Source organism: Argentina anserina, chromosome 6, assembly GCF_933775445.1.
Source record: "Argentina anserina chromosome 6, drPotAnse1.1, whole genome shotgun sequence".
NCBI lineage: Eukaryota > Viridiplantae > Streptophyta > Magnoliopsida > Rosales > Rosaceae > Argentina > Argentina anserina.
Genome location: NC_065877.1, coordinates 28,170,500 through 28,187,852, shown reverse-complemented (window position 1 = coordinate 28,187,852; position 17,353 = coordinate 28,170,500). Strand labels below are relative to the sequence as shown.

The following is a 17,353-nucleotide window of genomic DNA, read 5'->3' as shown; positions in this document are numbered from 1 at the left end:
TTTTTCTCTTTGGAAATTCAAATTTCAAAACACACACCATTCTGAAAATGTGTATCTATCTGTGTGTCTATATCCACAACCCTTGAACAAATTTAAACCAAGCATCATTCTTGTACATCACTAAGCTCTGTGCACAAAGAGACAGAAAACCCAGCTCTGCATGAAACAAGAAGAAGCTATTTTTATTTGAATACATGTCACTGTTAGTCAAAGGGTAGGTAATATTTTAGTCTCTAGCTGTTTGAAACCAAGTTTCCAAATCTCTCCAACCTTCTTGTTGTTGCTTTGTTTAAACTGAATCCCAGTTACTGGTTTCAGTTGCTCAGCCGCATCTTTGTCTCTTTTTGAGTGTCACCAACAAGATTTGAATTTTGAGGAGGGAGAATGTGCATATGACTTCATGCCCAGTTGACGTTTTGGAAACACAAAGTAGCCTTTGAGTTTAAGTTTGGGTCTTTTCAGATTCAGGGAAGACAAGTTTTGGTCTTTTTCAGATTCAGGGTCCTTTGAAGAAGAAGAAGAAGAAGAAGAAGAAGAAGAAGCAGCAGCAGCAGCAGCAGCTTTGGAAATTCAGGGTCTTTTTTTGGGTTGTATAAAGCTTGCTTTAAGTACCCATTTCAATCAAGTAATCCAGGTTAGTTTCTGTGAACTGGGCCTCCAAGGCTCCATTGTTTTGTTCTCTTCTGCTTTGTTGCCTTCTTTTAGATTCAGAAAAAGATTGGTCTTTTAATTTTTCATGGCTCTGGTTATGATCAGTGTGAGAAAGAAAATGAAGGGTGGGATCTTAAGCTTTGGGGCATTAGGGCCCACTGAGATCCATGCTGCTTGTTTGTTTGAATAATTTGGTTAATCATGTTGTATAGATTGGAGGAGTTTCTTACAAACGCCTTCGCCTTTTTTTACTGTACTTTTGCAAGCACTGAGATATAAACACCCAGAGGAGTTTCTCAGTGCAATTATGTGTGATATGTGAGAAAAGGCTGACTGGTCTGCTTGAGTTCATCAATGTAGTTTTTAATTCTAGAATGAGTAGGAAAAGAATGGGGCAAAGCAACCAGTGAACCACTACCTCTTTTCTTAAGAATTTGAGAAGACTTTTTCTGAGGGTGTGTGGATGCATTGGGTCCTATTACCTCACTATGGAATCTGCTTTTGTCTTGCACAAGAGCTGAGAGTTAACCCCACTCTCTTCTTTTGCATTGAGTGTTCTACCTACTGCAGTGCAAAATGCCCTTTTCTCTAATCCAATCATTCATCATTAAAGAGATGATAATTCCTGATCTTTATCGATTTACTGCTTTTCGTTCAGCTGTGAGTTTTATGGAATGTACGATGTAATGGATTAAGGTATGATGAAAGTGCAGAATGTTGTTCTTTGAATTTGCCTATTTTCTCTTGGGTTGTGCTATTATTAATACACCCCAAATTGCTGCTATTCACGCACCCCCTCCATGATGAGAGCCAATCATAGAGCTTATTTTAAGCTAAATTTGTAAATTCAATTAATTTCTAGTGATAGAATAATGAAAAAGGTGTGTGAATAGCAATTTTCTTCACCGTTATCAATTAACACGTACTCAACTAAAATCTCAAAAGAGAAAGGGTTGTGTTGAAAATGACTGGTAGCTAAGACATTCATGAGATTGCTTGTCTTTATGTGGCCTCACAGGTGTACAGTCCCTTTTCTAGCACCTCATGGGGGGTGTCTCCAATTTATACATAGATACTCGGAGACACAACATCTTGAAGTTTCTCATTTAAAAAATGCAATACAGCCAGCTGTTTTACCTTTGAACTGGATTTGCAGGATTTCTAAAGCTTGTTTGTACCTGCATATAGCTTCTAGGTCTTCTACTACCAGAAGCCAAGCTGTTTCTGCGTTTTGGAGGATTTGCTTAATGTGGTAAAAGCCAAACCCCATGATCGCAGGATGATGTGTGACTCACCAATCGTCCAATCTAAGTTCAGCCAGTAAGGCTGCATTCTTGTTCTTTGTATTACTCTTTCTTGTTTTAGTTATGAACGCAGGGGATCTCTGAGCATTTTCTCCTTCTGAATGATTTTTTCTTTGTTCTTTGGTTGCATTTTGCAGAAGTGATTCTCTCTCCAGATATTCGCATTCTAGCATCTCATGTAATTCTGAATGTCAGTCAAGGATTGTGAAAGATGACTCTTTTTTGAAGGTAAGTACGCAAGGGCCATCTACCCAGAAAATGCTTTTGAATTTCTTTATAGTTCTGTTGGGAGCCATGTAAACCCAATTGATCTGGGAAGTTTACTGTTATTTAATGATAATATATCTAGGTTAGTCTGGTAAATTAAGGACATGGATTCTCTCGTCTGGCAATTTTCAATTTCAAATCAGAAATGGAGTGAAATGTTTATCGTTTCAGGAAATCATATGGATCGTCGTATGTTATAGGAAAATCTTTGCTCCTTATGGAATATGCTTAAGATGGTTCAAAATTATAACTATATAAAGTTATTCAGATTTTGTAATTTCTGATCTATATTTTTTGTGGTCAAAATACAGTTTTTAAATTTGATATGTTGTTTGATCTTTAGGTGAGTAAACCTGATGAAGGTATCAGACGACTTGGATCATGCAATAAAAGTTCATACCCGTACAAGTTCCAGCTTGAACAGGATGTAAGCTTTTTCCCTGGAGCAACAAGCTACTATGTGTTTCTTCTCTACTATTATGTTTGTATTTTTAAGGGTTTCTTTGAAAGTTTATACATAATGATTGAATTATTTTAAATTTCAATAGGATGTGTTAGTTAGGAGGCTGTTGTGAATTTGTAATTGCATCACCTAGAAAGATTCATATTCCGTATCATACTCAGTGGCACGGTAGAGCCATTTTCAGTAATCCAGTATTGTCTGGGAACTGTCATTCGATTCCTCATATTGCACCTAATGAGCATCTCATTGTTCCAATGTCCTTGAACATCTTAGAGGTTTATATATATTTAAGGACACCTTTCCCGTTGAGTCAACAATGGATGCTCTTCTCCTATAGGTACAAAGACTGGAACGCCAGCTGCTTGAAGAAATAGAGCTACATGCTATTCTGGAAAATGCAATTGAGAAAAATATTACAAGTTTCTCAAGTGCATCATCCCTTCCTTACAATGTATGTTTTCTATACATCAATTAATTTATTTTCTCTCGATTACAATTTTCAAAATCATCAGATGAACAAGCTAGTGAAAGTCCTAATATTAATAAAAGGGACAATGATGTGTAATTCTCCACTTAATGTTTGAAGTAAATCATCTAATTTTAAATCTTCTGTTACATAAAACCCTTGTACAGGCTAAAGAGCTCCTGAGCAATATTGCTGAGCTGGAGGTTACAGTTTCAGAACTAGAACAGGAGTTTGTTGCTTTGCATTTCCAACTAAGTCAAGAAAGAAATGAAAGAAGGCTTGCGGAATACCGTCTGAGGCATCCATCTCCTCAGTTGATGTCTCCTCACCCCTCTGGAATAATGAAACTTCCGGTATAATGTCTTGTCATCTATTGTATAATGGCCTGAATGGAATGGAGTAATTTGCTCATTCTTTTGAATGATGTCATTGACATTGTTCTCTTTCCTTTTCATCTTCGTTATAAGAATAAACAGTAGCATCAAAGTGATGTCATAACATCTTTTCACATCATCCAGATTTCATCTCCGTCGAGGTGTACAGAGCAGTCAAGTCCTGAACTTCGTAATTTGTCAAGAAATGACTCGTGGCAGGAGGCACAAGATCAATCATCAGAAACTAGTGGTGAAACACCATCCTTGCAATCAGTAATTGAGGTATCTACTAGTGTTTCATGTCATATACTGCTATCAACTTATTGAGATCATTAATTTAAGTGTTCAACACTGAGAGTTCAAAAAACCTTCAAGTACATGGACATGGTATTATTTGAGATCCATGATGACAATTGAGAGTCATTTTCCTTTGTGCCTCGGTTTTAAGTTTAATCTCGATTTGTTCTGGTCGCGAAGCACTATGAAGTCAGTCAGCTTTATTCTTTGTGATTTTTCATTGTTTAAGAGTATCTTTTCTGTTTTTGTTAAATTATGAACAATTGTTTAAAGATTCTATAGAAAAGCCAGCGGCTTTACATTCTCATGTGGACATTTGTATCAGAATGCGGTGGACTCAGTTGCATGTGGCGGTGATATGAAAAATTCAAGGAAGATGGATCTCGTATCTTTACAACCTTCTGACATCAGAATGCTTCCTAAAGGGTTGCCCAGCAAGGGCCTCTGGGATCATCCTAATCAACTGTCAGAGGAGATGGTTAGATGTATGAAAAATATTTTCATATCTTTGGCTGATTCAGATGTACCATCATTTTCTTCTTCCCAAGAGAGCCACTTGTCACCTCAGTCACCACGTGGACATCTCTCTAATTCCTCATGGTGGTCATCATCTGAACGGTCGGTGATTTCATCATGGGTGCAGAGCCCACAGGTAGATATACAGAATAACTCTGAAGTATTAGCTTCAGAAAACGCCTGTGATCCCTACAGAGTTAGAGGGAAACTGAGTTGGGCAGACATTGGGAGCTATGGATTAGCAACTGAAGTGTCTTGGATGTCGGTTGGTAAGAAGCAGTTAGAATATGCTGCTGGTGCTCTGAGGAGGTTCAGGTGATTTCTTTAACTATTGTATTTTGAATTTTTTCATCTAATTTTTAAAATTATACTTTAATTATGATCATGAAGTCTCAAAGATATGATTCATAAAATAAAACAAAAGAGAAAACCTTTCTTGCATTTGCTGAAGAACGTATTTTGTAAAATCTACTATATGCCTTTAACTCGCATACTGTTATCATCTAAGTCTCTCCAAATGAAGAAGATAAATAAGTTGAAATATTATGACCCATATTTGTCTTGTAATCTGAAATTTGTTGTTTTGAGAGCTGATCGCAAATGTTTTCTTCTTCAGAGTACTTGTGGAGCAACTGGCAAAAATAAATCCTATCCATTTGAGCTGCAATGAGAAGCTTGCTTTCTGGATGAACTTATATAATGCACTTATCATGCATGTAAGTTTTTCCATGATTTTATCACATCTTTACCTTATCATGAAGGATTAATTTTGTAAAACATGTATATGAGAACTGTAGTTACACCTTTTACCATGGACAGGCTTACTTGGCTTATGGAGTCCCTAGAAGTGATTTGAAGCTTTTCTCTTTGATGCAAAAGGTCGACATTCTGAAAATTTTCCTCTGTAATTTTGTATGTGGGATTTAAATGACATTGAAAATAGAATGCCAAGTTTGCAATGTCATCCAATGTACAATTTAATGATACCTAACGGATTTCATTTGCTGACTGTATTGATTGTTTGAAATTCCTTTTGCAGGCAGCTTACACTGTTGGGGGACATTCTTACAGTGCCACTGCTATCGAGTATGTAATTTTGAAGAGCAAACCTCCACTCCATAGACCCCAAATTGTATGAATTCAGTTCAATTCTATCTGAAAATCATCCGTGACTTTATTCCCTTCATATATTTCATTCCATGGCTGACACGACAGTGAAAAATATCAGGCATTGCTTCTTGCCCTTCACAAGCTTAAGGTTTCAGATGAGCAACGGAAGTCTGTAATTGATACATATGAACCACTTGTTACCTTTGCTTTAAGCTGTGGAATGTACTCTTCACCGGCGGTAATCGTTACACTTGTGTTCCGAGTTTTTTTTTATTTTGCAACGTGAACAGAATATATATATATATATTTTTTATGTCTTACTAAATGCAGGTAAGAATCTACACTGCAAAAAATGTAAGGGAAGAACTTCAGGAAGCACAGCGTGATTTTGTTCGAGCTTCAGTTGGGGTTAGTAACAAGGGGAGGTTATTGGTGCCAAAAATGCTGCACTGCTTTGCCAAAGGCTCTGTGGATGATTCAAATTTGGCTGTATGGATATCACATTACCTCCCGCCCCACCAAGCTATCTTTGTTGAACAATGCATATCACAAAGGCGGCAAGGCCTGCTTGGTTCGCGCAACTGTGGCATTTTGCCATTTGATTCACGTTTCCGTTACCTATTTCTACCCGACAAAATTCCATCATGATGGTAATGATATCTGGCAATACTACGGTTTTATACACCATGGAGTAGTCTGTTCAGGTTGAGCAAGCTAAAACCAGATGGTGGAAGTGTCGTTCACCAGATTTAGAAACACAGGTCAGTCAGGTCTTTCACCTCATAGACCTCTTATAATCCCTCACGGGTACAGTGAACACCTCACCGGTACGGTGTTGTACATTTTGTTCATGGATAACAAGAGTTCAGGTATAGTGTAGGAAATCGTTGTGTATTCATTCCACTTGTACTACAAACGGCCAATAAGAGTGAGATTGTGAGTTTTGATTGCTAAAACGCAATACTGTACGTCGGTCCGTAGTTGTCATAGTACGTGTTACACTGTAGTGTCGAGTAATTTTGGTTCAAGTTCTTGTGGAGTTTGTCCATCGTGAATCCAGTGACATAATCAAGCTGTAGTTCAAATGATAATGTGCAGTCATTAACGTTATACAACTAGCTGTTTTAATTTTGTTGAACTGTGAAGGTGTCATTGTATTGCATCAATGACATTCTACTTGTATAGGATGATGCATTCACCTGATTTCATATTTGTCGTCATATTTGTCGTTCGTGTTTACCTGTAACCAAATCTCGAGGTCTGAAATCTTATCTAGCTTGGCTAGCTGGAACTAAATGAGCGCTGTACCATACCGCAGTCGGCAGAGTTTAGACGCATGCTCACATATTAGAGCAGACGCAAGTTTTTTCCTACTGAATACCACGAAGAAGCATTCAACTGTTACAGATTTAGAGTAAATACATTGGAGATGAGTATCCTCTGTCGATTAATGATCGATGCAATTTGCAAACAGCTCATTCGTCATTTGTACGTTAACCTTAAACACGACGTGACTATGGCGTAACCTATTTATTGATCTGACTAGTTCAGTCTAACCTAGCTAGTATCTACTAACCTGAAACCCTAGAAATCATGTGATCTCGAAAACATGATTTATAATGCATTAGTCAAATGCATACAACTAACTAGAAACAGATTAAAAAAAAAAAACCGAAATCTTATGAACTTTACTTTGATATTCTAAATGACTACTTCTCAGCCTTTCAATAACCTAGGCTCAAACTAGTGGTTCAGTGGTTGATTAACTTGATTTTGCAAAAAAAAAAAATTAGTGTTAGGTTAAATTGGTTTCAGGATATACGTTGAGCATGCCTTCAGCTTAAGTTTTACTAAAAGTTTTTTTTTCTTATACGAAAAGGAAACGAAGAAACAGCAAAATTACAGCCTGTTGGTGTCTCTCAGGCCACTGAGCCAAAAATATCAAAATTGACAAACTGCATCATTCAAAATTTTATTTTAGTTGCTGCTCGAAGTGCTGATGAGTGCAGCGGGAGATGACTTATACTTAAGTGGATGAAAATGAGAGCTTATTTGAGTTATTACATACTTGTAATTAGGACACGTACAGGACAATCTGAAAATAGAAAGATAAATGCTCTGCGAACGCTATAAGAAGTATATGAAAATTAACTTCTATTGCATAAACAAATTAGGTGATCAACCTGATATTGCTGTACGTCTTTCATAAAATAAAAAATAAATAAAAATAACCTATATTGATGTCAAATGTCACGTTATGGGTAAGAATTCGGAAAATATTTTGCATTAATTAGTTCATACATCATGACCCATGATGACCAGTTATGTAACAATTAGTGTACATTTTTATCTAATTTAGGCTTCGTAGCTTATTAGAGTTATTTACTCATATATATATAATTATAGTAATATTTCTCTTTCTGTATACTATATAGTTCTCAACTGGCTCTGATCTAGCTAGCTACCTAAGAAGTAGAAACTACAGTCACAGAAATTTGTTGTTTTTTTTTTTTTGGTTTTTTGTGAATTCATAGTCACAACATTTTAAAGTGGTGTAATACATTTCTGGAGTTGTTAAGCTGTAATGCTATATCATCCTTGTACTTCAATTTTTAGTCGTTGGCTTCCCTCAACCACAGTCAAACCAAACCCTGTACTTACATATAGCTTAGCTATATACTTTTCTTTATTTGTTCATCACTCCGACAAAAATGGATAATTTGCAAAAATGTGGGTTTGGTGCTAGAGGTTAATCTAGGAAAATAATATCTATGAAATGCCTGTCAAATGCTATATGTCATACCAACTATAACATATGTACGTGGATAGATTGTATATATATCAAAAAGGGTTTAATCATAATAGGTGATGGATCATGCTTTCTTAACGCTAAGCAACTAATCCCATTTATCTTATTGGCTGTGATCAGTAAATTAAACTGGAAACCAAAAGTATGAACTGAAGTGAACCACTTTGTACTTCTTACTATTATTAAGTCAAATGGCTGAGTAGTATAGCTAACACACTAGTTAAAGCGTTGGTGGTTAATCAAATGCCCAATCTTTATATTCCTCCTCTTCATTAATCAAATGCACAATCTTTCCAATAATTAAGTATTGCACAACTCTGATATTAGTCTTATATCATATATGTTTCTACTACCTACGAAAAACGTCGATCAATCAAGATTCTATGTTACGGCTAATGAGATACATATATCTGATGGGAGGATCCAATCATGAATGACTAACCGTACATATGTGATTGTCCAATTAATTGTTTTCATATATCAGCTTGATTGATGTATCAAATTGACATGTTCTTTGAAGATGCATTCATTAGCCTCAGTACGTGACAATACTTATAAGTTAGCGTTGATAATAACATATATCACAGACTTGACAGCAGAAGCAAAGTAGCAAACCATTTCTGGATCGTGTGAACTGTGAAGGGAATGGAGCCACCTAGCCAGTACTGGTCATTAGTCTCATTACACGGGCACACGGCAGCCATATATGTCACAGACTCGCACTCGTACGTACATTTCAGCTGTTCATATCCGTAAAACGAACTCTTGATTGATAATAACCTGATAAAGTGATAATCATAAACTAGGGTTTAGAAAACTTAGGTATATGAGATATATCAACGGGTTTGGCTACTGTGCAGCGCTGCATACCATATATACCGAATCGGACGGTGGATAAAGGGTGTATTGAAATACACGTAGAATCTGTGGGGTGTATAAATTATGAATTAGGGGCGCTGCACTAACTGTGCACCGTAAAATTTTCCTATATCAACTCCGAACAACTTTACCAACACCATCCTCTTACTTGGATCGGTACGGTACCCACTCGCTGTAACGAAGACATTGGACCATTTATGGATTTGGATTGGTTGAAGTTGATCGATAACAACGAAGCTCAGACTTATTATGTATAACTAAACGGCTAAACCTATATATAGAAACGTACGTACGAACTGGAGTATTTGATTGATTGTGTTGAAGAGCGCGCAATATGTCCTTTCAATCAACATTTTTGCCTTTTTGATCTCGACACAATTTCATAGCTAGAGAACTCACAATACCATATACATATAATAGCCAGATACATTTTTTACACGATCGATACTGGTGATAATAGTGTGAAGAGTACGTAGTGATCGATAATTAGGTACATGCATAGAAGGAAATCAGCTAATTAATACATAACAATAACCTAAGTTAGATAACCAAAAGTCAAGGGCTTGAACACATGACCAGCGTCCTTCTCTATCACATCCAACTGCCCCTTCAACATGTGCATGTACACAACCCAGTCTCCATTCCCCACCGGACTCGGCATCGGCATCACATAACCGGAACTGCCTCCCCACGGAAAATGGTACGATCCGAAAACCGGTGCCCCCCAACCGAAATCCACCTTAGTAACCGGAAACCTTTGCCCGGAGGACACCACGAAAGCAGGCCCTTCTTTGCTCCCATTGCAGTATATCTTAGCCAAGCCTGGCACCGGGCGGTGAGCTTCCACCCAGTCTATCAGCCCCAGAAAATGTTCCTTCGTCACCGCAGATTCCAGAAAGTCATGAACTTCATTAGCTACCCATTTCAGTGGTTTTTCATTGAGCTCTTGAACTTTCTTACCACCAAATGGAATAGATAAGACGTTACCAAAGTAATTAGCCATTAAATCATTACCATTTGCTAACCTAGACCGCCCGTCAACTACGATTCCCATCTTGCATGATTTTTTGACATCATTGCCAGTTTCGCTTCTGGCAACCATTTTCCATAAGTATGCACAAAAGGACTCCAGCTTGGACCTTCTGAAACCATTGGAGCTGGCAAGTACTTGGAGCTCGATAAGGTGTTCGGCTGTGACGTAGTACAAGCGACTGACGAGGTGGTCCTTAAGATCATTCGTCTCCATTTTGGGAGGAGGAGGCAGAGATGTGACGGGGACGTACATGTCATTTAGGGAAGGGTGAATCTGACCGGGACGTCGAGGGTTTAGCGAAGAACGACGGAAAGAGGGGACCTTAGTGAGTGATGATTTTGAGTTGGCCATTTTTGCCCATGAAACGAGAAACATGTTGGCTGAGTAGGCATCTGCTATCCGATGGTCGAATGTGCATGCCACCACCATCCCTCCACACGTGAATTCAGTTGCCTGCAAATTTATACATTGTAACAAGAAAGTTAATTAATTAGGATGTAAGAATGTTCAGAATGTAAGAACATGTATGCGTAATATTTTCAGAAAGCATTAGCTAGCGACACTTAATAAATTACAACATGTTTCAATATTATAGACTACATGGTATTACTATTGTGTTTTAGTCGGCTTTAGGTTGTCATTTAATTATCATAGGATATTAAACTACGAAGTACATACGTACGTACACCTTAAACCTGGGAATCCCTTATTTGGTATACCCTGGCTAAAAGCTTCACTGTAATGCAGAAATGAATCTTAAGCAAAAGGCCATTACTCGATCATGAGCACACTGTCATTAAATTTTTAAGTATTGTAACTAACACCTTCGTATAGTCCATTCAGTTTTTTTTTTTTTTTTACGTTGTTATTCTCTTCGTTCTTTGTAGCTAGCTGTGGCGCTGTGCTTTATCCTCCTCAATTTTTCTTCTTTGGTCTTGCTAGGATGCTTTGCTCAAAAGATTAGGTCAACTTCTGGCCAAGCACGATTCAACACATTCCATAAACAAAAAACCTTAAAAGTTGAAATACTATAGATAACAGAAGTCTGATATTAACCTGGACAGCGAGAACTCCATGCTTCTTGTTGGGAACTAATTTTCCTTCAATGCTCTCATCAGGGTTATACAGGTTGAGCTCTTCAAGTTCAACGTCAGCAAAAGCTTCGGCGAAATCAACACCACGGTTGTTGCACAAAATCTCAGGTTCTCCAATGGAGTTGGCCACCACCTCACCCGAAAAGGCATAGTATGTCACCAGGGCTTGGGCCAGGGCTTTCTTCAGAACACCGACCCTGGCCGCGGCAGAAGAGAGGCTGCTGTGTTTCTTGTAGCAGAAGAACACTCCTACGTCGACCGGAGGCAGAAGCAAGTCGAGGTTGGAGAGTGGCAGCCAGTGCTCTTGCAATGGCAGTGCAGCGGCCACCACTTCTTGCTTCCTCGTACTCACATGGAAGTCTCTCCCTCCAACCATGTTTCTTTGTTATTCCCCTGCTAGTTACCTTTGGTTGGTTTGATTTAGTTTGTGAGGAGGATACTTGGTGTGCAGTCAGTCAATTTATAGGCAGCAGAGAGTGGAGAAATATTCCTAACAGTGTAATAGAACGTATTCACTTCATTAATTCAATGTACGTTCACCAAATCATGTTGGTAGCTTTTGCAATTTTTATCACTTGTTACAAACTAGATTTTGAATGGTCTCTCAATATCTACTTATGTCCATCGTGAATACCAATTAAACAAATAGAATTTTCCCCAAACAATATAGATATATTAATGTAGTTTTGTTTTTTTGGTTCATTTGAGTTCATTGTGAATGGTCTAGATTTCGAATGGTATAATATTGAATTGGTCTCTCAATATATATCTACTTTTGTGCATCGTGAATACCAAACAAATAGAATTTTCCCCAAACAATAGTCATTCTCATTCCCCTAATCCCCTCCACGTTTGTTCAGAGAAGAATTAGCCTGCAGAAAGTCGAGCAAAAGCTGCGCCTGCCGCGTACACTTTCAACTCGATCACTAGTCCAACACCTCCTCATATACCCACTGCCAGCATTGTAAAAATTAGGGGCGCACCATCATCCAAACGTTATTATTCATAAGCGTCCAACTTGGTGGGCACTCCTTCATCTTCAGCTTGGTCTGATATTGTATTTGTATGTGCACCTTTGTTCATGTGGTATACTTCTGGCACTCCCCAAATAGGCAAATACCTATCCACCCACTGATCTAAGAATAAGACCGCACCCTGCCACAGCACCTTATTCCGCTCACTTTAAACAGCTTCTAAGGCTGTGAAGAATAGACATTGTTTCCCCACGTCCAGCTATCAATCGTAGCACAACAGTGTCGACTACTTACAATTCATGATCATATTACATAAATTAGGGTAAGTTGTATATATGCTATATCAGTTTACGAGCAATTAGGGTAGATGAGCTGGGACCTTTCTTCATGATGTTTTCGACTTCCGAATATGCGAGAAAAGCAAACCTTTTGTCAGGAAATTAGACGTTTTTAGGCAGTAACCAATGAGCTTAATTAGCTGGCCGGGTACGTACTGCGGTAGGTTATGGTTCGTAGAAGTGAAAACGATAAAATGAGTTAGCCAACTACTTGCCTTCCACAATGTACCAACTTCAACTCTTTTGGAATCATATAGCTCCGAATTATTGGACGAGTTAATTAATTAATGGTATATAACTCAAATTAGTAGTTCATAATTTTGAGTCAGCAACAATGACGATTAAAACATTAAAGTAAGATAATTTATAAGCTATCTGAACAAGAAATTTGTATTTGTTACTCCAAGAATCTTTGGTAATCCAATGTGAGAGGATCCTGGAGACCTCAATCATTGTAGCTAGTTGTTAGAGTGAAGAATATTAATTTCTACTTCTTACTCAGAGCCGTTAATTATTAGTTATCCATATGCCATTCACGCGGGTTGGTAATAATATGGTGATCGGAATCTCTGATTTGGTGTCGTAAGTTGGAATTTAATCCTCCAGCTTAGTCAGAAACAATGACGAAATATTATTCAAATTTTCCTTTAAAGAACTTAACACAAATCAAGTGTTGCCTTCTTACTTATTAGGTCAAGTATGAAGAAAAGCGGGGTAGTCTGACGCCGAGAAGGCCGGAAGTTGGAGGAGCAGCGACACTCCGTCGCGGAACCCAGTTTCGAACCCCCCCCCAGTCCTCCCTCACATCCTTATCAGATTCTCGTTCTTATACCATTCAAACAAATGGTTGTGATCCGAATGGAGGCCTTTTGTGCTGACCCGATTATACTGACTACATTTCCCTTCTATTTCTCTAATAAATCTCAGAATTCATGGTCACTTATGAATCACAATAAATAACTAGGGTGCTAATAAATAATCTAAAAAATACCAAGCGACTCAGAAAGTAGCGTGCTTAATCTACTACATTTAAAATCGAGGATATTACATACTTCCCCCGTTAAAAGAATTTCGCCCTCGAAATTCTACATGTCATAGCCTTCACAGGGACAAAAGGTGATCAGAGTTCATACATTAGTACTTTAGTAGTTTCGTTGAAAGAGACTACTTTATCATTTTTCTTTTGTCCTTCCGCAAATAATAAGACAATTTCATAAGTCGAATACATACACATCCCTCTTTACAACTAAAAGGGTTGTCACTTCACAAACTACATATCAGAACAAATTGTATTGTGCATGATTTATAATTAATGTGGCAAAAGTCCTCACTGGGAACACCTACAGTTACACATATCCCAAATCACAAATGGAAAGGAAAAAACATTCATTTCACAAGTTAGTCATCAGATCCAAGTCATCCAACTACATTTCATTCCGTAAATGAACAAAAATTCTAGATAAAAATGATATTAACTTTTGTCAAACTAACAAGGTCACATAATTAACATATTAACTCCACACCTCATAAGCCTTGCCTTAATCATTACCAATCAGACAAAAGTTCACCATTTGAGCACATATATTTCTAATCAGAAAGCGGAAGAGTAATTTCTCAAATTACTCAACATAATCAACATTTCACATCTCATCAGTAGTTCACAGTTTCAACACCCGCACATCTCTAATCACACCTGAAAAGGGGTAATTTCACTATGTACTAAACACACATTCTTATTTGATCACAACTAAAAGTACAGAACTTAAAGTACTTATCACAGAGTACTTATTTTTGCCGAATCAAATAGTATTTATCAAAATACATGTAGGCATCCCTTCTCACAACTGAATATATGGGAATCAATTCAGAATTCACATATTACTTATCAGGACACAGAAATGCATCCCTTTTCACAACTGAATAAGGGAAGGCGAGATCACATAGTTCATATCGGAAGACGTATACACATTCCTATTCACAACTGAATAGGGGAGTGTCAGATCGCATAATAATTATATGAACACACATGCATCCCAAATTCACAACTGAATCTGGGAGTGCCAGAGCACATGATACTTATCGTAACATATATGCATCCTTTTTCACAACTGAATAAGGGAATGCCAATTCACATACAGCTTATTAGAACATAATGGATTCAGATATCCTTCCTCACAACTGAAAAGGGAATACAACACTTTTCCCTTGTGGCTAGGGCCCACACTAACCCCTGTGGCCAAGGTAAACAAGGATACCACACATATACACATTCTTCTTCACAACCGAAGATGGGTAAACCACATTATTCCCTTGTGGTTAGGGCCCACACTAACCCCTGTGGCTGAGGTCTACACTACTCCCTTGTAGATAGGGTCCACACTAACCCTTGTGGTCGAGGAACAAATGAACTTTCAAAGAAAAATTGCAGATGCCAGGAAAATATCGTTACCAAGCATCTAATTCCAGATATCTGTCACAATTTAACTACTCCACAAAATGCAATAAAATTTTTAGATCAATGGTTCGCATATGGATGAATAACACCTCAAGGTTTCAGGCAGAATGGAAACTTAAAACTTATTCAAACCCAAACTGAAAGCCACTGCATTCTAAACGCACAAACTTTTCAGTGCAAAACACTTTGACTTCAGAAAATCTCTATAAATTAACCACTCAACCAACATGCACATGGAGGTACAACTCCGTAAAATTTCAGATCAAACAGAAATTTAAATCCATCGGAAATTTCAACTCAAAACTGCTGCAATATATCATTAGTTTTCAAGATGGTAAAACCATCATATATGCATAAATAATTCAATCCCAACAGAACAGCTATATAAATAAATTCATCAAAAGAATATCAAATGGTAGATTGACTAATCAAAAGTATTAGCTCACCTTACATAAAATGGAGCAGAGGTAGATATGTCCCCAACTTTGGTAACAAAATCAAATACGGAGACTCGTTCAGGTCCATGTACATTTGTTACTTTCTGTTGGCTTAAAACCAGAAAATACAGAACAAATAGCAATAAAATGTAAAGTAAGAAATCAGATGCAATTAATATGGCCAGATTCTAAGAAAACACTTGAAATAAGAGCTAAAATATGATCATTCATTAGATATAAAAAATGGTCTTTGGTACGTGATCTAAGAGCAAGAAACTCAACATAGTACAATATAACAACTAGTTGAATTTCAGCAATTGCAGTATCCATAATATCATGGCCATAAAGAAAAAAATAATAATAGATAACCAAATTTAAGTTGACAATGGAACACAAAAGTCTAAAAGTAGCAAATATTAAACAAAAGTAATGCAGCAACCAAATACTCCAAGTCTGAAATCATGATTTACAAGCTCCTTGGGGACACTAGAATGCCCATTCTGATTTAGGAGAACAGCTTTGCAAGTACCGATCGATATATTGGTTAATGCATGTGCTGCAAGCCTGCAACCAACATATATTAAAAAGAAACAACAACTCTTATCAACCAGAAGTATATTTACATACAGCAGGGAATAGAGAGTAGTGCCACCAAAACTTATAGCAACATTGTACGTTTTAGTTATAGCAAAATTACAAATGCTTAATCATTGTTTTATCAGATGGCTGAAAGACTATAGAACTTGGCAATTATGTAGTCATCTTCCATATTTGCCCTTAGCTTAAATTTTCTTGCTATAAGGAAAGATACAACGAGAGCGATAACTAAGGCAAGGTCACTCCACCACACCAAAATGAAAAGAAACATAAAGCAAAGTTTTACCACCAGTGAAGGGAGCCACAATACCATTTCCAAATAACATAGGTACAAATTTTGGCACCCAAAAACTCCATCTTCTCATTTGAAGAACTATCAGCCTTAGATGAGACCAAACAAACACAGCAGTAGACCAACTTAGGCAAAACCACCAAAAGATAACCTGGGAAAAGTACTATAGTTTCACAAGAGAATTTATAAGACATAAAGGAAATTAAATCCAGATCGAGAACTAACTCCATGATCCACATAGGTGGACACTGGACAACTACGCAAAAGCATTACATCTCAGAAACTTAAATTCAATGCTAACCACCAGAAGCCATATGTTGAGACCCTTATAACCAACAACCAAAACTGAAGTAAAAGAACAGAATTGATGGAAGTGAAATTAACAGATTAAACACTTATAGTACGACCCAAAATGGTTCACAGTCACAACCAAAAGACAATCTTTTTAAAAAAAGCCCTTGACATTAAACAAAATGGCAAGACCAAATCAGAACTCAAAAGAAAAACAGCTAAGGAGAACATGTTGTCCACTTCTTAACTCTGTTAGACTAAACCCAAACACAAAACTCTACAAAATTCAGTCACAACCGACCCAAAGCAGGTCTCCCAAGCTTAGACACCACATAACAACACCCACTCCGCTACAGTGCCAACTAGAAGTAGTGTCCAACTGAAAATCTCTCCCTCTTCTTGCTTTCTTTCATATTTTTTTTCCTGTGCCTCAGACATTCAAGATAAGGTAATAGATATATGAAAAGCAATAACGAGTACAAAGTAATTCAAATCCAGAATTCATGAAAACATAGGTATGGAAACCTCATAATCACAACACCACTCTCAGGAAGAAAACAATGAGCAGTGAATAAAAGATAAAACCTATCTTGCCATAAACATATAAAGAGTATTGATTTGGTACAAACTAAAATAGGAATCAAGCTATGGACGTAAACAATGCTTTGAACACCCAATTGTACATCGACAAGGACACTAGAATTCG

The 17,353-nt window shown here is 37.4% G+C and overlaps 2 protein-coding genes across 2 annotated transcripts; one reads left to right on the top strand and one right to left on the bottom strand.

Moving 5' to 3' along the window:
• The first annotated feature begins 526 nt into the window (after window positions 1-526).
• On the top strand, window positions 527-6,404 carry LOC126799288 (uncharacterized). The gene is made up of 13 exons (XM_050526459.1): window positions 527-634; window positions 1,808-1,971; window positions 2,093-2,183; window positions 2,566-2,649; window positions 3,023-3,136; window positions 3,319-3,504; window positions 3,670-3,807; window positions 4,148-4,653; window positions 4,955-5,054; window positions 5,158-5,217; window positions 5,378-5,470; window positions 5,567-5,686; window positions 5,779-6,404. The coding sequence occupies exons 2-13, from the start codon at window positions 1,931-1,933 to the stop codon at window positions 6,094-6,096; spliced, it is 1,851 nt and encodes a 616-aa protein (XP_050382416.1). The 5' UTR covers window positions 527-634; window positions 1,808-1,930; the 3' UTR covers window positions 6,097-6,404.
• Window positions 6,405-9,566: 3,162 nt separating this feature from the next.
• Window positions 9,567-11,661, bottom strand: LOC126799291 (coniferyl alcohol acyltransferase-like). The gene is made up of 2 exons (XM_050526463.1): window positions 11,226-11,661; window positions 9,567-10,622 (listed from the first exon to the last, which is right to left on the bottom strand). Exons 1-2 carry the CDS (start codon window positions 11,637-11,639, stop codon window positions 9,672-9,674), a joined length of 1,365 nt encoding a protein of 454 aa, XP_050382420.1. The 5' UTR covers window positions 11,640-11,661; the 3' UTR covers window positions 9,567-9,671.
• Between the last annotated feature and the right edge of the window lie 5,692 nt (window positions 11,662-17,353).